At 38.6% G+C, this 25,356-nt stretch overlaps 1 protein-coding gene across 4 annotated transcripts in view; it reads left to right on the top strand.

Moving 5' to 3' along the window:
* SMG6 (SMG6 nonsense mediated mRNA decay factor) overlaps positions 1 to 25,356 on the top strand; it is a 232,681-nt gene that overhangs the window by 81,436 nt on the left and 125,889 nt on the right. The window contains exon 1 of one of the 4 annotated variants that reach the window (XM_036906134.2): positions 20,202 to 20,232. The exons of the other annotated variants lie outside the window; for them this stretch is intronic. Coding sequence (XP_036762029.2) covers positions 20,217 to 20,232 — 16 coding nt within the window. The 5' untranslated portion in view covers positions 20,202 to 20,216. Of the gene's footprint in view, positions 1 to 20,201; positions 20,233 to 25,356 lie in introns of those variants that run through there. 4 annotated transcript variants of the gene reach the window in all.

The raw sequence follows: 25,356 nt of genomic DNA on the forward strand, positions 1-25,356 counted from the left end.
TTAATCCTTCAAGACAAATTACTATTTTCATTTCTGTTTTGTATTATTTTATTGATGTTTGTTTAAACTCACCCATATATTTACTACTTTTTTTTCATTCCTTTTTGCATTTCAGACCCTCTGCCTGGGATCATTTTCTTTCTGTCTGAAATATGTATATTTAAAGTCTTTTTTTAAAAATTGAAGTATAATTGCCATTATAATAGTTTCAAGTGCAGAAGTATAATCTTTAGAATTTATTTAGTGAAGTTCTTTTGATGACAAGCTTTTAAAATTTTTATTTGTCTGAAAAAGGCTTTATTTTCCCTAGTCCTAAAAGATCTATTTTCACTGGTCATAGAACTCTAGGTTAACAGTTATTTCCTTTAGCCTGTTTAAGATATTTTACTGTCTCTGGGCTTTCCTTGTTGCTAATTAAAAGTCAGCTATTAGCCTAGATGTGTCCCTTTTGAAAGTAATCTATCTTTCCTCTCTGGGTGCTTTCCAGGTCTTTTTTTTCTTTTTAACTCTTTGATGTTCTTCAGTTTTAATGATTTGTTTAGGTTTGGATTTATTTTTTATTGTTCCTGCTAAGTATTTAATGGGTTTCATGTATCTGTGACTTGATTTCAGGAGTTTTGGAAATTCCTTAGCTGCTTTTTAAAAACATTTTTTTTCTCTTTTTCTGTGATTCTGATTGGACATATATTGGACGTTACTCTGTCTTTAATGTCTCTTAAACCTCTCTCTCACTTTTCTGGCTCTCTTTTTTGTGCTACATTCCAGATAACTTCCTTAACTCTGTCTTTCAGTTTACTGAATCTTTCCTTAGCTATATCTAATCTGCTAAATATGCCCGACTGAGTTTGTATTTCAATTATATATTTTTATTTCTATATTTTTTTCAAGTCTGCTTTTTCTTTATAGTTTCTTGTTTCTGAGCATACTTGTAAGCTTGTCTTTTATTTCTTTACAATATATTAAATACAGTTATTTTAGAGACTCTATGATGAAGAGGTCTTTTTAGATGAGTTTCTGCTGGTTGTTGCTCATGTGCCTTGTTTGTGCCATTTTCTGTAATCTGCTTATTTTCTGTGGGATTACATTAGTAGGAATTCTTGGAGATTTTAGATTGAGAATGGGGAGAGGATTTGAGTTTGCTTTCGTCCACAGCTTGGTATGGGCAGTCTGAAGTAATCACCGTAAATTAAAATATCTGCTGGAGTGTTTTCAGACCACCCAGGTAATGTGAAATCAGGCTGCACACCCCTGTGAAGGCTACTGCATAATCCTTATTTTCTGTGCAATATTTTAGTCAGACCCAGGGTTTTCTAGTCAGTCCCAGGGTTTGACATAGTCAATTCTCCAACCGTCTTCTCAAGGGGTTGAGGGTTATTTTTGATTCACCCTTATACTTTGGATGTTGCTCTGTAGGATCCCAGCTTTATGGCAGAGACCTTGGGTATCCTCTTATGTTTGCTGTACCCATGAGGACTTAGAAGCCACAGCTCAAGTTCACCAGGTAGCAAATGTTCTCAGTGTAAAGGCTGGCTATAGTCCTCACTTACATTTGCCTGATCCCTGACCAGAGGATTCCATCTTAATTTTTTAATTCATGGATGCCTTCTAAAAGGACTTTTGAAATACTTTTCCTAAGATAATTAGTTGTTTCATTGAGAGAGTAGATCTAGGTACCTAGTCTGCCTGCTGTATAACTAGAGGAAATGCTGTGATTCCTTTTTTCTTTTTACTGTCAGACTCTAGCATTTTTTTTTAAGCTCTACTTCTGAGCAGTGTGTCTGGGGCACCCCATATCTAGGGTGGCAAGGACATTAGGCTGCTCTTACAAAGAGTAGCTCCTTTTCCAGCAACTACGGTCTAGTTTTATGGCAAATAGTGCTACTGGGCTCACATTTAAAAATTTTTCCAAGAGGTGTTTTCAAGGTATAGATTACTTAGAGAACTAATTGGGTGGGGAAGAAAGGTAAAGGGTTGGGGAGGGAAGCTGCAGCTGAAATGATAGAAGCCATTTATTACCAAAAGGGTTTGAGCTGCAGATCTGGAAAAGAATGCTCTCTAGTTTCAGCCACATTACATTACATTGCATATCTGGTGAACCCTGTTGGCCCATAAAATCCTTTCCATTAGTCAGGGTGCTCTGTGCTTTTGTTCTTAAGTACTGTTGTTCTTAGAGATGTTTGGTTCACTTACATGTCTCAGCTTTTTAGAAGGCAGATTGTCATATTTAGGAATTTATTTATTGTAATTGGAGTTTTCTGGCTTCTTTAGTCCCCTCTTCAGATGTAAGACTCCCAACTTGAAGCTTATTTCAGAAAATGCCTGTGTGATCCCTTGCCCCAAGTGCCAACAGCAGATGCAGCAGTTGACACGCTACAGGGAATTTCCAACTGCTGGGCAGGTTTCTGAAATCCAGACACGTGCTGTTCACACTTTGGATTCTGAAGCAAGGATCAGCAGTTGAAAGGGGAGGGGCTGGCAGGGGACTGGAGGGAGAAAAATCTTCTAATGCCTGCTCAGGGCTTAAGGCTGTGTCAGCTCTCTTCATCCCTTCTCCAGCTGGCGCTGGAAGGGTAGAGTAAATCACTGTAGAGTAGTTATGAGCTGAATTCACTGGGGGCTTCTTTGAGGCACACTTGTGACGTCATCCTGTTATCATTGCTTGTTCTGCATAACCTCTTTTCACCTCTCCCCGGAGAGAGGGTGATGCCCAGAACTTGTGTCAGGGCAATGAGCAGAGAGAAATGTTTGGTAATCATTATTTGGAGATGCCTGCTAAGGACATAATTGCAGGCCATTGACACATTCTTCAAGATTGCACACTGGATGAGAAAACTTTCTTTGCAAACATGGCTTGAACACCCCTTGTGGATAAAACTTCTTATTAAACACAAAGAGAAAAACAATCCAGAGAGACTTAAAATTCCTAAATGATGGTCTCCCTCTTTCCTCCTTTGTCCCCCTCCAAACACACACACTACACACATACACACAGACACACTTTGTTCTCTATACAGCAGTAAGTGATTCTTTTAAAAACATCAGATCGGGTCACTCTGTTCAGATCCTCCATTGGCTTCTAACTTTACTCAGGGTAAAAGCCGTAGTCCTAACAAGGCCTTCCGATATGTAACTCTCCCTTCTCCCTAATTCCATACTGCCTTTCTCTGACCTCATTCATGTTGTTCTCCCCCTTGACTTACTTTGTTTCAGCCACACTAGCCTTCTTTCAGGTCCTCTGATTAGCCAGTGATTCTCTCACCTTTGGGCCTTTGCATTAGCAGTTTACTTGCAGTACTCTGCTTTCAGCTGTCTGTATGGCAAATCCCTCACCTCCTATATATATAGATCTTCGCTTAATGTTACTTCCATAAGGCCTACCCTGACTATCCTCTTAACACTGCTATCCTCCTGCCCTGTAGTCCTGATCTCCCCTGTCCTGCTCTTTCTTTTCTCATAACACTTATTTTCTAAATCCTAGATAACTTATTTTTTATGAGTATGTTTATTACTTATTTTACCCTGCTACTCCTCTGCAAGAATGTAAGCTCTCTACAGGTAGTGATGCTTGACCTGTTTTATTCACTGATGTATTGTGAGATAGATCTAGAACAGTGCCTAGTGTGCTGTAAGTTCTCAGTAAATGTTTTGAATTGGATTCAAGTCAAGAATAAAGTTTGTCAACAAGTCAATCTGGGTAATGAAGGTTGAACGGCAGGGCCAGGAACATCTGTTATCTGGGTCATTGCTCACAATCTTACTGTCTTTGCTTGTTTTTGTTAAGGTGATGTTTTTGAAAATGTAATTTCCAAATACATGTTTTGTACCCTGACATTAAATTAAAATACATTATATATGCCTTGGTATTTACTGTTAATCCTGGAGTCAGTGTGTTCAGGGCTCTGAAAAGCAAAATTTATTTGAGAATAGCATAAGTTCTGTCCTTTTGGTCTAAATGTTTCATTATTTATTCTCTGTCCTTTCTTCCTGCCCATAAATATTCTCTTATTTCTCTTTCTCTACTCATTTACCATATTTTTACTCTCACCTTACTGGAGCAACTGTGTCCTGTTTATGTAAGCTAAACAATTTCTTTTTTAAGTTTTAGCATTTTCAGTTTTATTGGGAGTACTAAAAAAAGAGAAGAGAAAAGGAAAGAAAAAAGGTGGAAACCACCTGTAAACCAACTTCCCAGCAATGGCATTCCTTCCTATATGTATGTATGATTATTTAAGGGTTTTTTTTACACAGTTGAAAGGATACTGAGTATAAAATGTTTGATTCTACTGTTTTCACTTATTGTAAGTATTCAGAGATATAAAAGTCTTATATAAACGTGTTTAATGGCTGAATAATGTTCTCATAATAATATGTTAACATTCACTTAATCATTACTGCTTTCAGACTTTTTTCCCACTTTTCTAATACTATAAGTAAGCTATAATTGACATCTTTGTACATAAAACCTTTGCATTTCATATTGTTTTATTAGAATATATTTTTAGAAGCTCAGCTTTGGGGTTAAAGTTTGAAATCTTTTAATGCATTTGATACATGATGCTGGATTACTTTCTTAAGCAGTTGTGCCAGCTTACACTGTTAGCGGCAGTGTTTGAGAATGCCCAGCTACCATCTCTTGCTAGTGTTAAGTATTTTTAATGTTCTATACACTGTGGCACAACGTAAGTGTTCATATTATTTGTTGAATAAAGGATAGAAGAAAACCCATATTTTTCTTTTTTAAGTAGACTTTGTGTTTTAGAGAAATTTTAGGTTGATAGCAAAATTGAGTAGAAAGTACAGAGACTTCCCTTGAATCTCCTGCCCCCAAACATGCACAACCCTCCCCCACTATTAACATCAGGAACCAGAGTGGTACATTTGCTACAGTTGATGAGCCTACATTGATCATTTTCACCTAAAGTCCATAGTTTACATTGAGGTTCACTTTTGGTGTTAATATATTATATGGATTTTGACAAGTGTATAATTACATGTATCTGTCATTATAGTATCATACAGAATAGTTTCATTGCCCTAAATATCCTCTGTGCTCTGCCTAGTGATCCTCCCTCCCTTTGACACCTGGCAACCACTGATCTTTTTACTGTGTCCGTAGTTTTGCCTTTTCCAGAATGTTACATAGTTAGAATCATAAAGTATAGCCTTTTTCATTGGTTTCTTTCACTTAGCAAATGCATTTAAGGTTCCTCCAGTCGTTTCAGGGCTTGATAGCTCATTTCTTTTCAGTGCAGAATAATATCCATTCTCTGAATGTATCACAGTTTGTTTATGCATTGACCTTCTGAAGGACATCTTGGTTCCTTCTAAGTTTTGGCAATTGTGAGTAAAGCTGCTGTAGACATCTGTTTGCAGGTTTTTGTGTGGACTTAATTTTCAACTCATTTGGGTAAATATCAAGGAGTGCAATTGCTAGATCATATGGTAAGAATGTTTAATATTGTAGGAAACCTCCAAACTGTCTTCCAACCTATCTTGATTTAAATTGCATTCCTTTGATTATTGGTGAGAATGGATGTCTTTTCCTATTTTTTATTAACCATTTATACTTCTGTGTAGTCTTGTTCTCTGCTCATTTTTCCATTCCAGCCTAGGATCTTTCATATCAATTCATTTGAGCTTTATAGATCATAAATATAGTAAGCCCTGTCTACATTCATTAATAATTTTCTTCCTTGTATTTGATTTTTAATTATGTTTATGGTTAATGTACAAAAGTTTAAAAATTTTATGTAGTTAAAAACATCATAAACAAATGAATGAAAAAATAAAAAACAAATAGAGAACAAACACGTGGTTGCCAGAGGGGAGGGAGGAGGGAGAATGGGTGAATCGGTAATGGGATAAAGAGGTTCAAACTTCGCATTACGAAACAAGTCAAGGAGATGAAAAGTACAGCATGGGGAATATAGTCAATAATATTGTAATAACTTTGTATGGTGACAGCTAGTAAAAAAAAGTCACGTTTTTTCCTTTGTGATTTATTCCTCTGCTCTTAAACTTTAAAGGGTCTTTCCACTGGAGAAATTTTTAACTAGCTCTGCAAATATATTTTCATTTCCATTAGCTGGAGGTAATTCTAGCACCATTTGTTAGATAATTTCATTCAGTTGGTAAGAGATGTGAGGAAACCTACATGCTTAATTAAATAATGTGACAACATTGTGAAAGGTCTTTTCTGCATCAGATATAAAAATTCCTAACCAGCAGACTAGCCCATTTTTTAAAATTAAGGTATCATTGATATGCAGTCTTATGAAGGTTTCACATGAGCAGCATGAGCAGCATTGTGGTTTCAAATTCACCCATACTATCAAGTTCCCATGCCCAGCCCCACTGCAGTCGCTGTCCATGGGCATAGTAAGATGCTATAAAGTCACTACTTGTTTTCTCTGTGCTATACTGCCTTCCCCATGACCTACCTATATTGTGAGTGCTAATTATAGTGCCCCTTAATCCCCTTCTCCCTCCCTCCCTCCCCACCCTCCCCAGCTCCTTCCTTTGGTAACTGCTAGTCCTTTCTCAGAGCCTGTGAGACTGTTGCTGTTTCATTCCTTCAGTTTTAAGACCAGCCCATTTTTATACCTTAGGGTAAGGTTGGAGTCATCATGGACTGCATTAGCAGTGTCAGACTTCTCACCTCATTCACCTCAAGTGAGAACTTTCCCATCAGGAATAACTCAAACTTGGAAAGTTAGTGTGGGGTCTGTAGGTGAGTAGTTGTGTTATCTTGTCACTTCGGGGAGGAAAGAATATGGTTGCCTTTTATGGCTATCCTACTTTGCAGTAATGAATGAATCATCTGTGCGTTAACATAATGTTAGCACATCTTCATTATGGAGTAAAAGCTCTTGGAGTAAAACCTTCTGTTGAGCTCAACAGCAAGGGAGTAAAGCTGTGCCAGTGGGGCCCATGAGCCTCCAGAGCATGGGACCATATTCAGCCAGAGACATTTGGATACAGTTTCCCATAATCTCTAATGGCTCTTTTCATTGATTAGTGTTGGCTTTGGAAGCACTGTGTAAGGTGTTCTGAGGGCAGCATTTCTGCTGAGTGAGTCTGTGTGCCGGATTCTCTTGGGCTCGGGGATGTGCAGGAGGATGTGATGAGGAGGAAATGAGATACCTTTGAAATTTCTTTGCTCTAAGGAAGGCAGGGAAGGTATAAGGATGAATAGATGTATGCTGTCCAGTATGGAGAGTCAGGTCATGACATTTCTGTTTTCTGGGTCGGTGGGGTCATCTGCCAAAAATGTTCTCTCTCCTTTCCTTGAAGGCCATGTGGTCTCATGGTTATGAACTTTGCAATTGATCACATTTTTGTAAAATAATATGAATTATACATGTATTCATAAAAAATGACTGATGGCTGTACATCAAAACTTAATGATGATTCTCTAGGATGATAGAATTATGGGTGTTTTAAGTTTTCTTTGGTTTTCTCTGTATTTTTTTTTTTTTGGTATCATTAATCTACAATTACATGAGGAACATTATGTTTACTAGACTCCCCCCATCAGCAAGTCCCCCACACAAACCCCATTACAGTCACTGTCCATCAGCATAGTAAGATGCTGTAGAATCACTACTTGTCTTCTCTGTGTTGCACAGCCCTCCTCGTGCCCTCCCCACATTATACATGCTATTTGTAATGCCCCCTTCCTTTCCCCTGCCCTTATCCCTCCCTTCCCACCCATCCTCCCCAGTCCCTTTCCCTTTGGTAACTGTTAGTCCATTCTTGGGTTCTGTGAGTCTGCAGCTGTTTTGTTCCTTCAGTTCTTTTCTTTCTTCTTATACTCCACAGATAAATGAAATCATTTGATACTTGTCTTTTTCCACCTGGTTTATTTCACTGAGCATAATACCCTCTAGCTCCATCCATGTTGTTGCAAATGGTAGGATTTGTTTTCTTCTTATGGCTGAATAATCTTCCATTGTGTATATGTACCACATCTTCTTTATCCATTCATCTACTGATGGACACTTAGGTTGCTTCCATTTCTTGGTTATTGTAAATAATCCTGTGATAAACTTAGGGGTGCATATGTCTTTTTCAAACTGGGTTGCTGCATTCTTAGGGTAAATTCCTAGAAGTGGAATTCCTGGGTTTCTCTGTATTTTTTATTTTTCTATAGTGATCACAGTATTTTTATAATGAGAAATGTATTTTTGAAATTGTAATGACAAAATACTTGAAGTTAGGTAAAATTATGTTCTAATTTTGACTGTGCTATTTGTTGTATAATGCAAATAAACCACTTCTAAATCTGTTTCTATGTCTAGTACCATATGCATAGAAGACATTTAATAAATATTTATCAAATTAAATCTTCTCACCACACTGTTTGCCATTGATTCCCAGTATTTCTCTCCTTCCCTTAAGAGCAGATTCTGTTTCCTCTCTTAAGTTGGATTTCAAATAAACCAACTTCAGTTTTGTCGGTTTACCAACTGTTTTATTTTAGTTTATTTTGACACTGCTGATTCTCCTCTCTTCTTTTATTCTAGAAGAACCAACTTTATAGACCAACTAGAGAATATTCAACTATTCTAGAAAATGCAATTATTTTAGCTTCATAAAATGCATAGATTGTATTCCATGAGCGCACAAGAGACTATATGAATTTTTTTAAATAATTTTTTATTTTGATATCATTAACGTACAATTACTTGAACAACATTGTGGTTACTAGACTCCCCCCATTATCAAGTCCCCCCCACGTACCGCATTACAGTCACTGTCCATCAGCGTAGTAAGATGCTATAGAATCATTACTTGTCTTCTCTGTATAAACTGCCTTTCCGGTGTCCCCCCGCCCCCATATTATGTGTGCTAATCGTAATGCCCCATTTTCCCCCATATCCCTCCCTTCCCACCCACCCTCCCCAGTCCCTTTCCCTTTGGTAACTGTTAGTCCATTCTTGGGTTCTGCGAGTCTGATGCTGTTTTGTTCCTTCAGTTTTCTCTTTGTTCTTATACTCCACAGATAAGTGAAATCATTTGATACTTGTCTTTCTCTGCCTGGCTTATTTCACTGAGCATAATACCCTCTAGCTCCATCCATGTTGTTGCAAATGGTAGGATTTGTTTTCTTCTTATGGCTGAATACTATTCCATTGTGTGTATGTACCATATCTTCTTTATCCATTCATCTACTGATGGACACTTAGGTTGCTTCCATTTCTTGGCTGTTGTAAATAGTGCTGCGATAAACATAGGAGTGCATATGTCTTTTTCAAACTGGGCTGTTGCATTCTTAGGGTAAATTCCTAAGTGTGGAATTCCTGGGGCAAATGGTATTTCTATTTTGAGTGTTTTGAGGAACCTCCATACTGCTTTCCACAATGGTTGAACTAGTTTACATTCCCACCAGCAGTGTAGGAGGGTTCCCCTTTCTCCACAACATCGCCAACATTTGTTGTTGTTTGTCTTTTGGATATTGGCCACCCTCACTGGTGTGAGGTAGTATCTCATTGTGGTTTTAATTTGCGTTTCTCTGATAATTAGCAATGTGGAGCATCTTTTCATGTGTCTGTTGGCCATCTGAATTTCTTCTTTGGAGAACTGTCTGTTCAGATCCTCTGCCCATTTTTTTAATTGGATTATTTGCTTTTTGTTTGTTGAGGTGCGTGAGCTCTTTATATAATTTGGATTCAACCCCCTATTGGATATGCCATTTATGAATATATTCTCCCATACTGTAGGATGTCTTTTTGTTCTTCTGATGGTATCCTTTGCTGTACAGAAGCTTTTTAGTTTGATATAGTCCCACTTGTTCATTTTTGCTTTTGTTTCCCTTGCCCGAGAGATGTGTTCATAAAGAAGTTGCACATGTTTATGTCCAAGAGATTTTTGCCTATATTTTTTTCCAAGAGTTTTATGGTTTCATGACTTACATTCAGGTCTTTGATCCATTTTGAGTTTACTTTTGTGTATGGGGTTAGACAGTAATCCAGTTTCATTCTCTTACATGTAGCTGTCCAGTTTTGCCAACACCAGCTGTTGAAGAGGCTGTCATTTCCCCGTTGCATATCCATGGCTCCTTTATTGTATATTAATTGACCATATATGCTTGAATTTATATCTGGACTCTCTGTTCTGTTCCACTGGTCTGTAGCTCTGTTCTTGTGCCAGTACCAAATTGTCTTGATTACTGTGACTTTGTAGTAGAGCTTGAAGTCAGGGAGTGTAATCCCGTCCACTTTATTCTTCCTTCTCAGGATTACTTTGGCTCTTCGGGGTCTTCTGCCATTCCATATGAATTTTAAAACTATTTTCTCTAGTTCATTGAAGAATGCTATAGGTATTTTGGTAGGCATTGCATTGAATCTGTAGATTGCTTTAGGCAGGATGGCCATTTTGACAATATTAGTTCTTCTAGCCAAGAGCATGGGATGAATTTCCATTTATTAGTGTCTTCTTTAATTTCTCTTTAGAGTGTCCCATAGTTTTCAAGGTATAGGTCTTTCACTTCCTTGGTTAGGTTTATTCCTAAGTATTTTATTCTTTTTGATGCAATTGTGAATGGAATTGCTTTTCTGATTTCTCTTTCTGCTAGTTCATCGTTAGTGTATAGGAATGCCACAGATTTCTGTGTATTAATTTTGTATCCCGCACCTTTGCTGAATTCAGATATTCGATCTAGGAGTTTTGGAGTGGATTCTTTAGGGTTTTTTATGTACAGTATCATGTCATCTGCAAACAGGGTCAGTTTGAATTCTTCCTTGCCTATCTGGATGCCTTTTATTTCTTTGTGTTGTCTGATTGCTGTGGCTAGGACCTCCAGAAATATGTTGAATAACAGTGGGGAAAGTGGGCATCCTTGTCTTGTTCCCAATCTTAAAGATACAGCTTTCAGCATCTAGCTGTTAAGTATGATGTTGGCTGTGGGGTTGTCATATATGGCCTTTATTATGTTGAGGTACTTGCCCTCTATGCCCATTTTGTTGAGAGTTTTTATCATGAATGGATGTTGAATTTTGTCAAATGCTTTTTCAGCATCTATGGAGATGATCATGTGGTTTTGTCCTTTTTGTTGCTGTAGTGGATGATATTGATGGATTTTCACATGTACCATACTTGCATCCCTGGAATGAATCCCACTTGGTCATGATGGATGATCATCTTGATGTATTTTTGAATTCGATTTCCTAATATTTTGTTGAGTATTTTTGCATCTATGTTCATCAGGGATATTGGTATGTAATTTTCTTTTTTTGTGGTGTCTGCCTGGTTTTGGTATTAGAGTGATTTTGGCCTTGTAGAATGACTTTGGGAGTATTCCCTCCTCTTCTACTTTTTGGAAAACTGTAAGGAGGATGGGTATTAGGTCTTCACTAAATGTTTGGTAAAATTCAGCAGTGAAACCATCTCATCCAGGGGTTTTGTTCTTAGGTAGTTTTTCAATTACCAATTCAATTTCTTTGCTGGTAATTGGTCTATTTAGGTTTTCTGTTTCTGGGTCAGCCTTGGAAGGTTGTATTTTTCTAGAAAGTTGTCCCTTTCTTCTAGGTTATCCAGTTTGTCAGCATATAATTTTTCATAGTATTCTCTCATATTCTTTGTATTTCTATGGTGTCTGTAGTGATTTTTCCTTTCTCATTTCTGATTCTGTTTATGTGTGTAGACTCTCTTTTTTTCTTGAAAAGTCTGGCTAGGGGTTTATCTGTTTTGTTTATTTTCTTGAAGAACCAGCTTCTGCTTTCATTAATTCTTTCTATTGTTTTATTTTTCTCAATTTTATTTATTTCTGCCTTAATCTTTATTATGTTCCTCCTACTGACTTTGGGCCTCATTTGTTCTTCCTTTTCTAGTTTCATTAATTGTGAGTCTGGACTGTTCATTTGGGATTGTTCTTCTTTCCTGAGGTAGGCCTGTATTGCAGTATATTTCCCTCTTAGCACAGCCTTCGCTGTGTCCCACAGATTTTGTGTTGTTGAATCATTGTTGTCATTTGTCTCCATATATTGCTTGTTCTCTTTTTATTTGGTCATTGATCCATTGATTATTTAGGAGCATGTTATTAAGCCTCCAATGTGTTTGTGGGCTTTTTCGTTTTCTTTGTGTAATTTACTTCTAGTTTCATACCTTTGTGATCTGAGAAGCTGGTTTGTACAATTTCAGTCTTTTTAAATTTACTGAGTTTCTTTTTGTGGCCTAGTATATGATCTATTCTTGAAAATGTTCCATGTGCACTTAAGAGAAATGTGTATCCTGTTGCTTTTGGATGGAGTGTTCTGTAGATGTCTGTTAGGTCCATCTGTTCTAATACATTGTTCAATGCCTCTGTCTCTTTACTTATTTTCTGTCTGGTTGATCTGTCCTTTGGAGTGAGCGGTGTGTTGAAGTCTCCTGAAATGAATGCATTGCATTCTATTTCCCATTCTGTTAGTATTTGTTTCACATATGTAGGTGATCCTGTGTTGGGAGCATAGACAGTTATATCCTCTTGTTGGACTCACCCCTTTATCATTATGTAATGTCCTTCTTTGTCTCTTTTTACTTTCTTTGTTTTGAAGTCTATTTTGTCTGATACAAGTACTGCAACTCCTGCTTTTTTCTCCCTGTTAGTTGCATGAAATGTCTTTTTCCATCCCTTGACTTTTAGTCTGTGTATGTCTTTGGGTTTGAAGCGAGTCCCTTGTAGTCAGCATATAGATGGGTCTTGTTTTTTAATCCATTCAGTGACTCATTGTCTTTTGATTGGTGCATTCAGACCATTTACTTTTAGGGTGGTTGTCGATAAGTATGTACTTATTGCCATTGCAGGCTTTAGATTAGTCGTTACCAGAGGTTCAGGGGTAATTCCCTTACTATCTAACAGTCTAATTTAACTCAGTTTGTGTGTTATTACAAATATAACCTAAAGGTTCTTTTTTTTTTCCTCCTTTTTCCTCTTCCTCCATTCTTCATATGTTATGAATCATATTGTGTACTCTTTGTCTATCCCTTGGGTGACATCTATTTAGCTTTAGGAGACTATATGATATTTTATCAAATCCCTAATAGTTTTGAAGGCTGACTTCAGGTACTTAATAATGATTTATTAACTTTTCAGAGCCTGCGTTTATGTAAAATGAATTTAGGCACCTAAGATTAACAAACATAATTTAAAAAAAAAATTAGTGTCTTCCTTGCAGTCAGGTAATTGTGCCTACCTGGTAAAACGTTATTGTGTGTGTTTTTTTTAATTCTTTTAAACCCACCTTATATAAGCGCCACAAATGGTTAAGCCATCAGAACCCCTTTGAGGAGGTAATATATGGTGGACTGCTTTGAGAAACCTGGATTAAAGTCTTTGACATACTTTTCCACCTTTTTACTTGGCCCCAAACTATAGAGACTTCTTCCTCTGAAGATAATAAGAAGCCACTTTTATAAATTCCCATTTCTTAATGAATGCTCTTTAGCCAATGAATGCTCCTTCCCAGGGGAGACTGGAGCAGCTCATCCAGCCATTGTGGTACCTGCCATCAGAGTTTTGCCTTTATTTTGAGTCCCTTAAAGGTAAAGAGCTCCCTGTTGGGAAGAAGTGGAAATGCCTCGACATATGTGTGCTACTTCTTTAAAAGAAAGTCTAGCGGAAGTGATGCTGTAGGGAACATCTGCACTTGGGGCTGAGTGGAGAGAGCGAGATGCGCTGCAGCTGGTGTAAGGCCCTGGCAGGCTGAGGCGCTGCTGTCTATTGGGGTTTACTTCTGTCTACATTGAAACATGGCTTGGGAGGGGGTGGTGGCCTGCCGCCAGCCTCAGTTAGCCTGCCCTTTTCTTTCCTCTTCCCTCTTCACTGCTCCCCACCCCCACCAGCTCCCTCCCTCATGCTTTAAAGTCACATTTCCAGGCCAGACGTAGAATTAATCTCTGGGCACTTCACATTGCTGGCAGCTGAAAGCAGGATGTGGGATCTTTTTTTTTTCTTTTTCTCTCTCTCTGCGTCTTGGCTGACTTTTTTACCTCTCGAAGAATTTGGAAGGCCGTGAGATCCCCCCCCACCACAAGTACTGTGGAGTTTTTCAGCATGCTGATCACCCTGCTGCGGCTTCACCCTAATAGACTTCATATGTTGATGCAGTTGACATCAGTATCAAACTATTTTACATGTGATCTGGTGTATTTCCTGAGGAAATCTGCAAGATATTTATTAAGAACTAATAAAATAAACCTCTCCATGAGTTTTTAGGTAGTTTTCAATTTTTCATGTCTCTCTTGTTTCCTCTTATCAATGAGTAGCTATTTTCTCTCTCTTCTCTGACCATCACAAAAGGAAACAAAAATAAATGTTTTAAACTGTTCCTGAAGGGACAGAGAGAGAATAGTTCTGCCATGATGTATCAGCTGGGGCTGTATTTTTAGTGCAGCATTGTAGAAACTAAAAATATCCTGTTATAGTGGATCCTTTTTATAGGTCTGTGTGTGTGTGTGTGTGTGTGTGTGTGTGTGCGTGCGCGCGCGCGTGTGCGCGTGTATGTGTGTGTTTATAATGTTGTACGCACAAGTGCCTTTGTGCATCAGCAGCCGCTCTTCCCATTACAGCTGGACTCCATTAGTCCTTGAAAATTAATGTAATCCCAGTTAAGAAAAAAATTAATTACTCTACCAGAGCTGCATTTTATCCAAAGCTAGTGTTAGCTCCCTAGCTGGCAGCTCAGTTTGAGAGGCTCCAGGGGCCCTGGAGTTGTGGCTTCGATGTCACAGCATTTGCTGCTGTATTTTTCCTGCTGAGAGCATTCCTCAGTTCTTTAGAGTTAGACATGTGGCATGCAGAGAGTAACTGCAGACCCTTCTGCCTCAGTGAAATGCCATCTCCAAAAGAGGCGTCTGCCACTGGTTTTAAGTCACCTGCCACAGCAGGTTTTTAAATCGAGATTCTTTTAAAAAGATTCTTGGCTAGTGGTTGGTTTTTAGTGTGCTCTGGAGGAGAATACAGTTTATCAAAATCTGAAAGGTACATGGGGTTTGCTGAGGAGGGTTCTTTGTGGACAATTAAAAGTGATAGTTATGTTTTATCCTTACTTTTTGTCTAAGGTTGAACTAGTTTGTTTAGTACCCACGTTTTATTATAAATGAGTGTGCCAGAGTTGACTGCTGGTATCTAGTCAGACTTCTTAGCACCAGCCCTGGCTGATTGGCTCAGCATGTGAGTAACACTTCCAGCTTCATAATCAGTGTTCTGGGATGAGGTGCAGGGCATGGCCCAAACCCGCAGTCCGCCTGCACTTCATGATAAAGCTCTTGTGTAATTGCCTGCATTTGTTGTTGTTGTTTTGTTTGTTTTTTCCTCTTGTGGGGAAAGGATAGAGTGGGCTGGGTGGCAGGGATAGTTGTTTGTTTCCTTACTGGTCAGATTCTCCAGGCTCTGTGCTGAGAGTCTGGCCAAGATCCATCTGTCTTGGACTGCAGTTCTCTTTTGCTGCTGAGCTGGGGTGTGGGCAGCATAGGCCTGTGTAACTCGTGACAGGCCTCCCCAGATGCCAGGGTGGCATGGATCCTCACTGTGCTGTTCAGAACAAAACAGGGTTAGTGCCCTTTTGTTTCTTTTTGGGCATGTGGTCTAAGGCTCTTCTGTGGACCTCATGTTCTCTCCTGCTAGTGATGCTAGGTCCTCCCCCACTCCCTCACTGTCATCCCCTACCTGACAACTGGTTGAGCCTTCTGCTTCCTGTACTTGATCCCCAGGCAGCGTAGTTCAGTAAAAGTAGTAATTAGGACTTTTATAAATTTATTTTATTAGTGAAGAGAGTTGGTAGGTAATGGGCTGTAACTCTAACACAGCCAGTTTGGAGATTAATAAAAAATTTAAAAAGAGCAGTTTTTACCAGAGGCAGTGGGCCTGTTATTTCCAGTTCTCAGTTGAGCCGAAATCAGAGCAGCGTGGGACCCACAGCAGCCTGTACTGCTGGGAGGACGCAGAGCCATGTTCCTTGTTGTTACAGTCTGTGCAGTGCCCGTCCTTGAGGGTGTTTCACGCTGGCATTGGAAAAAAGGAAACCTTGTTTTCCAAGAACTCTGCTCTCTCTCAGCTTGATAAGCATTTAAAAATAAAAGCTGCACAATTGAAATTGGCAGTGCATCCTCATTCTTTTGTCTCTCTGTTTATTTTTTTCCCTCATCCCTCAACATGTGTGCTACAGCCCATGGTTATTACACCCTCAAGAATGATGGCCTGGAACTCAGCAAACTTGCACCAAGGTCTGCCCACCCTCCACTCGGCTGTTTGAAGCTGGCTGAAGCATCAGGGCCTAGCACCAACAGGCCTGGTGGATCAGCCTCAGCAGCTCCATCTGTGGCACATTTCCCTTTTCCCCTGAAGCTGCTGCCTGGAATTTTTAGCTTCTCCAGAATCCTGATTGTCAGCTCAGTCTTTCTTGTTAGTTTTTGCAGTTAACTTAATTGATTTGTTTACCTCTCCATTGGAGGAGCTCAAAAAGAGAGTGCTTTGGCACTAATGAGGAGCAGCCCTGGCTTTTCAAAAAGATTCTTCTAAGCTAAACTTTTATAATACTGATCCACACAGAAGAAAAGCAGCAATGGCTTAGGCTTGAGTGATGGTGAGTCTTGGTTTGCCCAGGGATAGACCCTGTTCATGTTTTACTAATAGCACACTCTTTTCACTCTCACAAGTATCCCAGTTTAGGAGATAAGTTTTAGCATCACTTTAGCTTAGATGAATTTAGCAAAAAAGCAAAAAAAACCCAAAAAACAAAAAGCCTCACTCACTACAAACTGTTAATTCTTTGTCTAGAAATGTAATGGCTTCTAAGTCAGTGCCAAACCCTGCCCTAAGCATTGCATGCAGATTCCACTGGAGTCATGCACATGTGACCTCAGAAAGAATTGCTGTATCTCTGGCTTTGTTGAGTGAGGACTGGCCTTCCTGCTTGAATAGGACCTGGTAGAGCCAACTTTGAAACACCATGTCACTTGTTTTACATTTCTGGTTATCATTGCCTACTTGGTTGAGTCAGAACCTGAAGTTAGTTTTTGGTGGGGTGTGGTTTCAGGTTTGCAGACTTCTCGGGTGATGTCTACAAAGCACTGGTGCCTGATGTAACTGAACAGGGTGTTACTTCAGGTTAGTAGTCCTTGTTTTTGCTTGGCTGGTTGGGCTGAACCTGGTATTACTGTTTCACAAAGAATATTTTTGGTTTGAAAATTGAAGGTCAGCAGTTCGCAAGTGCCGAACTTAAAGCCAACTCTGTGGTTTGTCTTGTGCCACTGGGCCAGCAGCACTGCAGCCCTGATCGATTGATCTGCAACAGTATGAGACCACGAACAGCAACTGCCAGACAAAACTCCATCTCACCCCGTTTCCCTGTCCAACCTGTCTCTCTGCCCCTTTCTTTTTCCTTGTGTGTCCATCTCACTCCTGGTTATGTATTCTGCTTTTTTGGGTCTATCTTTTTCCATCTCCCTGTCTCTTTCCATAACAGTTTTTAATAATGTTTTAGTTAGTTCCAGCCTTTTCCCTGAATGGATCCCATTGGAAAATGCATTTGAAAGGAAACAGTTATACACTTCCCTTCCTTTGAAACTCTGTTGGCACCTTTTCCAGTGCAGTAAACCATACAACATGTATTTTCAAAGTTTCCAAACACAGACACACTGGCGTTAAATTTATGAAAAAATATTTTATTCAGCTGTATGGTAACTGTGACTTTCAGAGATGCTGATCAGATTTGAAATTGGTGCTGACTTTTGGAACTCCAACAGGTTTTCAGATCTTTGCGGGATATAGCTGCACTCGTTCTTGGGGAGTCTATGATGCTTTGTGTCTTGGCCTTTGCAGGTTGGGCAGGAGGAGTTGCCACAAGAAATGTAAACATGGGGATCCCCCTGCCATACCCAGAGGAAAACAGAGAAAGTCAGTGAGCTTATTGAAGAATATTACATAGCTGTGTTGGGTACAGGAGCAGAAAGTAAATTCCTTCTGTTCACGGAAAGTAAATTCTTTCTGTTTACTCCAGCCAAGGATCAGAGGTCAAATAACACCTGTTTGTTAGGTATGTTATTTACTTTAGGATGCTGTGGTTAAGAAGAGTTCATGTATTCATATTCAAAGCAATGATGACAGTGTTGCTAATGTCTATAAGTGATAACCTCATTCCTCCCTTTCTATGCCTATGGTCTGATGCCAAAAATATATATATATATAAGATTCAGTTCTATCTATTTAAGTATCTGTGGGTTTTGACTAAGGTTCAAATTTGATCCTTGAGAAGGACAGTGATCCTTTTCAAGGATCCCAGCTGTTTTTTCAGAAGGTCCCTAGGAATGCTCTTGTAAGAAGCCTTTCAGAAGGAGGTTTCTTCCAAATTGCTCAAGCAGTTCAATTTTGTCTTGGCTCACTTAAGTTTGTGTACTACACTTTCTGCTTTTCTTTGCTTACCAGCCTAACAGTGGGTCTGCTTTAGGGCATTTACATAGATCCTGTGCCTGCCACCATTGGACAGAAGCTGCCAAAGACAACCGAACTAAAGCTGAGCATCCTGCAGACCATGTGTCCTACTCAATTCAATTAAGAAGGGCTGTTAAACATTTATCATATGTCTCATTCTTGTTAATTATTTTGTTAGCATTTGTCTTTGTTGACTGCAGACTTTTCCAGAAATGCTCTCTGTGATCATAACTCTATATTCTCTGTGTTCTCCCCTTCCTCTCTGTGTGTTGCTTAGGTCTTCCCTTTCTCATCCAGCAACCTAAATATCAGCACTTATTACAGATATTATCTAGGCCTTCCTCTGTTCAGTCTTTCCCCACTGGTGTATTGAAGATCTCAGCCATAAGTGTCACCTTTGTGTGGAATCGCTCCCAAATGTTTTTCCTGCCCAGATCTTTTTCCTGAGCTTTAGACCACATTTCTAACTTGCTGTATGTTTTCACCTGGAATCTCAAGCTTATTAAAAATTGATTCATCTTATATGTTGGAAGTCAGGTTCCCCAGGAAGCAAACTCTTAAGATGGAGATTTGCATCTCCCAGGAAGTTGTTCAGGGAATGCTCTTCTGGTCAATACCTGAAGGGACATCAGGGAAACAGGATGGAACACAGGGAGAAGTTGAACTGCATTGCAGCTGTAACTGAGACCGTAGCCAGTTTTGTAAGGAGCTCTGGGGCTGGTCTAATCCTACATAGTAGTCCCAAATTGGGTCAAAGGGGCTGAATCTTTATATCCCCAGTTCCCCTCTGTCAACCAGTGAATAGGTGTGAGTTACTCCTGGGAAGATGGAGAGACATTGGGGAAATGTTTTTCTTCAGCTGAGAGCAAGCCTAGGAGAGGAATCAGCTGAGATCAGCTGCTGCCAACCCTCCTGGCAGTTGGGAAAATGAGGGCTCTAGTCCTGGAGGGGATCTGGGCAGTGTACCAAATCATCTACTGCCCCACCAGAACCTTTCCTCCTATGTACAGTATTTCTGTTATTGGTACCAGTGTCCTCCATATAATCAGGCTGTCTGCCTCACTGTTTCTATTTGTAAATTGAGGTATAATTTACATAAAACAATATACACAAACTTTAGGTGTGTATATTGGTGAGTTTTGACAAATGCTAACCTCACTTTTTATTCCTTTTTCCTTCTTTACTCGGTATGTTAGGAGTGTTTGAAAATAACAGGAACAATCTTGAAATAGCTTAAACAAGAAAGGAAATACATTGCAAGGAACTTGAGGACAAGGATATTGCCAGGCCTACAGAGGAACTGGAACCAGGAAAGCATTTCTGTTCTCCACTTCTTCCTGTATATCGCTTGCCCCTCTGCTCCCTCCCCTTCCTGGCAAATAGTAAAGGTTCAATAAATAGTAGGTTTAACTATTATATCATTTTTGTATACATGTATTTTTATAAGTAGAGTTATCTCACCCTTTTTCATGGCTATCTATTCTGTTATGTGTATGTGGATATTTAGGTTGTTTGTAGGTTTTTCCTATCCATACTATGTAGCAGTTAATTTCCTTATTCACGTATCATCTTTAACCTTTTAAGATATTTTTCATTTTCTTCTTTGATTTATAGTTAATTACATGTGCAAATCCTATTAAACTTTAACTCCTTGAGGTTCCAGTTCATGCCTGATTCATCTTTGAAAGTAAAAGGCCTGGAACAAAGGCCTTACATATGGTAGCTACTTAATAAATGCCGACTGTGTGAATAAGGGAATGAATTGATCCAGCACTTACGAGGTTCTGCTCAGAACAGATTTCTGATGAACAGGCACTGCGGTAAGTGCTTGAGTTTACTGGAGCCTGCCCTGTAGGTCCTGCCCTAGTGGGGTTCCAGCCTAGCGGGGGAAGCTCGATGTGCTGCAGATACTGTGCTAGGGTAGCTTTGAGTCCTGAGCCTAGGCTTATTATTAAGTCCGGAAAAAGGCCTTTTAGGCAGCACAGTACAGGTTTAATATCTGTTGGGTCTTGAAGGAAGGATTTAGATAATGGAGAGGGAAAAAGGTGGGCTTTGGAATGGGAGAATGGTCATTCAGGGCCACAGAGGTAGATTTGCTATTTTATTAATTCTTGGCTATTGTCATTCACTATATTTTGGTGCTGGCCCTTTTTTTTAGTTTTTTCCCTCAGTTTTATTGAGAAATAATTGACTGTAAGTTTAAAGTGTACTGCATGATGGTTTGACTTATATATGTTGTGAAAGGCTTTCCATAGTAGGTTCAGCTAATATCACCTTGGCATGTAGAAAAATAAAAAAAAGAAAGGAAGATAATTTTTTTCTCCTTGTGATGAGAACGCTTAGGATTTACTTTCTTAACAACTTTCCAATGTATAATTGATCAGTGTTGACTATTGTCATCGTGTTGTACATTACCTCCCCAGTACTTGTGTATCTTATAACTGGAAGTTTGTACTTTTCGACCACCTTTCTCCTCTCCACCTTTGGTAACTACACTTCTGATCTTTTTCTGTGAATTTATTGCTGTTGTCGTTTTAGATTCTACATAAAAATGAGATTATATGGTATTTGTCTGTCTCTGACTTATTTTACTTAGCATAATGCGTTTGAGGTTTGTCCATGTTGTCACAAATGGTAGGACTTCCTCATTTTTTTACAGCTGAATAATACTCCGTTGTGTATGTATGTGTGTGTGTGTGTGTGAAAGCACACCTCCTTTATCCGTTCATCTGTTGATGGGCACTTACGTTGTTTCCATGTCTTAGCTATTGTAAGTAGTGCTGCTTTGAACATGTAGGTTCAGGTGTCTATTCATTACCTTTGGATATATTCCAGAGATGGAATTGCTGAATCATATCATACTTACATTTTTTTTATTTTTTGAGGATCCCTTTGTATTGTTTTCCGTGGTGGCTATATCAGTTTACAGTCCCATCAACTGTGCACAAGGATTCCCTTTGCTCCACATCCATACTACCATGTTGTCTCTTGTCTTTTTGACAAGACATGATATGAGGTGATACCTCATTGTAGCTTTAATTTGCATTTCCCTAATGACTAGTGATATTGAGCATCTTTTCATGTGCCTGTTGGCCTTTTCATATATCTTTATTGGAGAAATGTCTGTTCGGGTCCTCTGCCCATATTTTAATTGGGTTACTTGTTTTTATACTGTTGGGTTGAATGATTTATTTATGTGTTTTGGCTATTAACCCATTATCAGATATCTGGTTTGCAAATATTTTTTCCCAGTCTGTAGGTTATCTTTTCATTTTGTTGATGATTTCTTTTGCTGTGCAAAAGCTTTTTAGTTTGATGTAGTCTCACTTGTCTTTTGTTTTGTTGCTTGTGCTTCTTAGGTGTTGTGTCCAAAAAATCTAGACCCACCTCAGGAGTTTTGTTCCTGTGTTTTCTTCCAGGAGTTTCATGGTTTCAGGTTTTTACATTTAAGCCTTTAATACATTTTGAGTTAATTTTTGTAAGTGGTATAAGACACAGGTCCAATTTCATTCTTTACAGGTGAATATCCTGTTATCCCAGCACCATTTATTGAAGAGGCTATCTTTCCTCCATTGATTATTCTTGGCTCCCTTGTCAAATACTACTTTAACTAATATATTGAAGAGACTATTTTTCCTACATTGATTATTCTTGGCTTCCTTGTCAACTATTAGTTAATCATATGTTTGGATTTCTGGGCTTTTGCTTCTGTTCCTTGATCTGTTTGTTTTTATACTAGCATCATACTGTTTTGAAGATATAACAGTTTTATAGTATATCTTGAAATTAGGAAGTGTGATACCTCCTGTTTTGTTCTTTTTGCTCAGGATTTCTTTGGCTATTTGGGGTCTTTTGTAGTCCCATATAAATTTTAGTGGTGTTTTTCCTACTTTTATAAAAAGTGCCCTTGGAATCTTGATTAGATTGCTTTGAATCAATAGAGGCTTTAATAGTGTTGACATTTTAACAATATTCTTCCAGTCCATGAATATAGGATACATTTCCATTTATTGGTCTTCTTCATTTCTTTCATCAGTGTCTTATAGTTTTCAGTGTAGAGAGCTTTCACTGCCTTAGTTAAATTTATTCCTAACTATTTTATTGTTTTTGATGCTATTGCAAATGTATCTCTCTTTCAGAGATTTTATTGTTAGTGTATAGAAATATTGCTGACTTTTATATGTTAATTTTATATCCTGCAACTTTACTGAATTCATTGATTAGATCAAATAGTTTTTTGGTTGAGTCTTTAGGATTTTCTATGTATAAAATAATGTGGCCTGCTAAAGATAGTTTTACTTCTTCCTTTTTAATTTTCATACCTTTTCTTTCTCTTTTTTTTTTTTTTTTTGCCTGATTGCTCTACCTAGACTTAACAGTACTGTGTTGAATAGGTATGTTAAATAGGAGTGGTGAGAGTGGGCACTAGTGAGAGTGAGCATCCTTGTCTTGTTCCTGATCTTACAGGAACATCTTTCATCCATGAGTACAGTAGCTGTGAGCCTACCATATATGGCCTTTTTTATGTTGTGATGTGTTACCTCTGTTCCTAATATGCTAAGAGTTTTTATCATGAAAGGGTGCTGAATTTTGTTGGATTTTTCCTGCATCTATTGAGATAATCATGTGGTTCTTTTCTTTCATTCTGTTGATGTGATGTATCAAAAATGCTGATTTGCATATATTGAACCACTCTTGCATACCAGGGATAAATCCCACTTAATCATGGTAAATAATCATTTTAATGTGCTGCTGAATTTGGTTTGCTAGTATTTTATTGATAGTTTTTGTATCTGTACTCATCAGGGATATTGGCCTCTAGTTTGCTTTTCTAGTAGTGTCCTTTTCTGGTTTTGGTATTAGCACAATACTGGCCTCATAAAATGAGTCTGGGAGTATTTCTTCCTCTTAAATTTTTTAGAGGAGCTTGAGATAGTTGGTGTTAATTCTTCTTTAAATGTTTGGCAAATTTAAACCAGTGAAGCCCGTCTGGTTCTGAGCTTTTCTTCATTGGGAGATTTTTGAATGCTGATTCAATCTCCTTAGTAGTAATTGGACTATTCAGATTTTCTATTTTTCCTGATTCAGTCTTGGTAAGTTGTATGTCTCTATGACTTTCTTCATTTCTTCGAGGTTGTCCAGTTTGTTTGGTGTATAGTAGCTCTTTTTTTAATTTTGGTGTCATTAATGTACAATTCATTAGCAACATTATGGTTACTAGACTCCCCCATTATCAAGTCCCCATCACATACCACATTACAGTCACTGTCCATCAGCGTAGTAAGATGCTGGAGAATCACTACTTGCCTTCTCTGTGTTGCACAGCCCTCCCCGTGCTCCCCCCCTACATTATGTGTGCCAATTGTAATGCCTTTTTTTGCTCCCCCACCCATCCTCCCTAGTCCCTTTCCCTCTGGTGACTGTTAGTCCATTCTTGGGTTCTGTGCGTCTGCTGCTGTTTTGTTCCTTCAATTTTTTTCTTTGTTCTTATACTCCACATATGAGTGAAATCATTTGATATTTGTCTTTCTCCGCCTGGCTTATTTCACTGAGCATAATACCCTCTAGCTCCATCCATGTTGTTGCAAATGGTAGGATTTGTTTTCTTCTTATGGCTGAATACTATTCCATTGTGTATATGTACCACATCTTCTTTATCCATTCATCTTCTGATGGACACTTAGGCTGCTTCCATTTCTTGGCTATTGTAAATACTGCTGTGATAAACATAGGGGTGCATATGTCTTTTTCAAACTGGGTTGCTGCATTCTTAGGGTAAATTCCTAGGAGTGGAATTCCTGGGTCAAATGATATTTCTATTTTAAGGTTTTTGAGGAACCTCCATACTGCTTTCTACAATGTTGAACTAGTTTACATTCCCACCAGCAGTGTAGGAGGGTTCCCCTTTCTCCACATCTTCACCAACATTTGTTGTTGTTTGTCTTTTGGATGGTGGCCATCCTAACTGGTGTGAAGTGATATCTTATTGTGGTTTTAATTTGCGTTTCTCTGATGATTAGCGATGTGGAGCATCTTTTCATGTGTCTGTTGGCCATCTGAATTTCTTTGGAGAACTGTCTGTTCAGCTCCTCTGCCCATTTTTTAATTGGATTATTTGCTTTCTGTTTGTTGAGGTGTCTCTATATATTTTGGATGTCAACCCTTTATCAGATATGTCATTTATGAATATATTCTCCCATACTGTAGGATGCCTTTTTTTTCTGTTGATGGTGTCCTTTGCTGTACAGAAGTGTTTCAGCTTGATAGAGCCCCACTTGTTCATTTTTGCTTTTTCCCTTGCCTGGGGAGATATGTTTAGGAAGAAGTTGCTCATGTTTATATCTAAGAGATTTTTTGCCTATATTTTTTTCTAAGAGTTTTATGGTTTCATGACTTACATTCAGGTCTTTGACGATTTTGAGTTTAGTTTTGTGTATGGGATTAGACAATAATCCAGTTTCATTCTCTTATATGTAGCTGTCCAGTTTTGCCAACACCAGCTGTTGAAGAGGCTGTCATTTCCCCATTGTATATCCATGGCTCCTTTATCATATACCAATTGACCGTATATGTTTGGGTTAATATCTGGACTCTCTATTGTGTTCCACTGGTCTGTGGCTCTGTTCTTGTGCCAGCACCAAATTGTCTTGATTACTGTGGCTTTGTAGTAGTGCTGAAGTTGGAAATGAGATCCCCCTGCTTTATTCTTCCTTCTCAGGATTGCTTTAGCTATTTGGGGTCTTTTGTGGTCCCATATGAATTTTAAAACTATTTGTTCCAGTTCATTGAAGTATGCTGTCGGTATTTTGATAGGCATTGCATTGAATCTGTAGATTGCTTTAGGCAGGATGGTCATTTTAACAATATTAATTCTTCCTAGCCAAGAGCGTGGGATGAGTTTCCATTTGTTAGTGTCCTCTTTAATTTCTCTTAAAAGTGTGTTC

This window comes from Manis pentadactyla, chromosome 4, assembly GCF_030020395.1.
Source record: "Manis pentadactyla isolate mManPen7 chromosome 4, mManPen7.hap1, whole genome shotgun sequence".
Lineage (NCBI taxonomy): Eukaryota > Metazoa > Chordata > Mammalia > Pholidota > Manidae > Manis > Manis pentadactyla.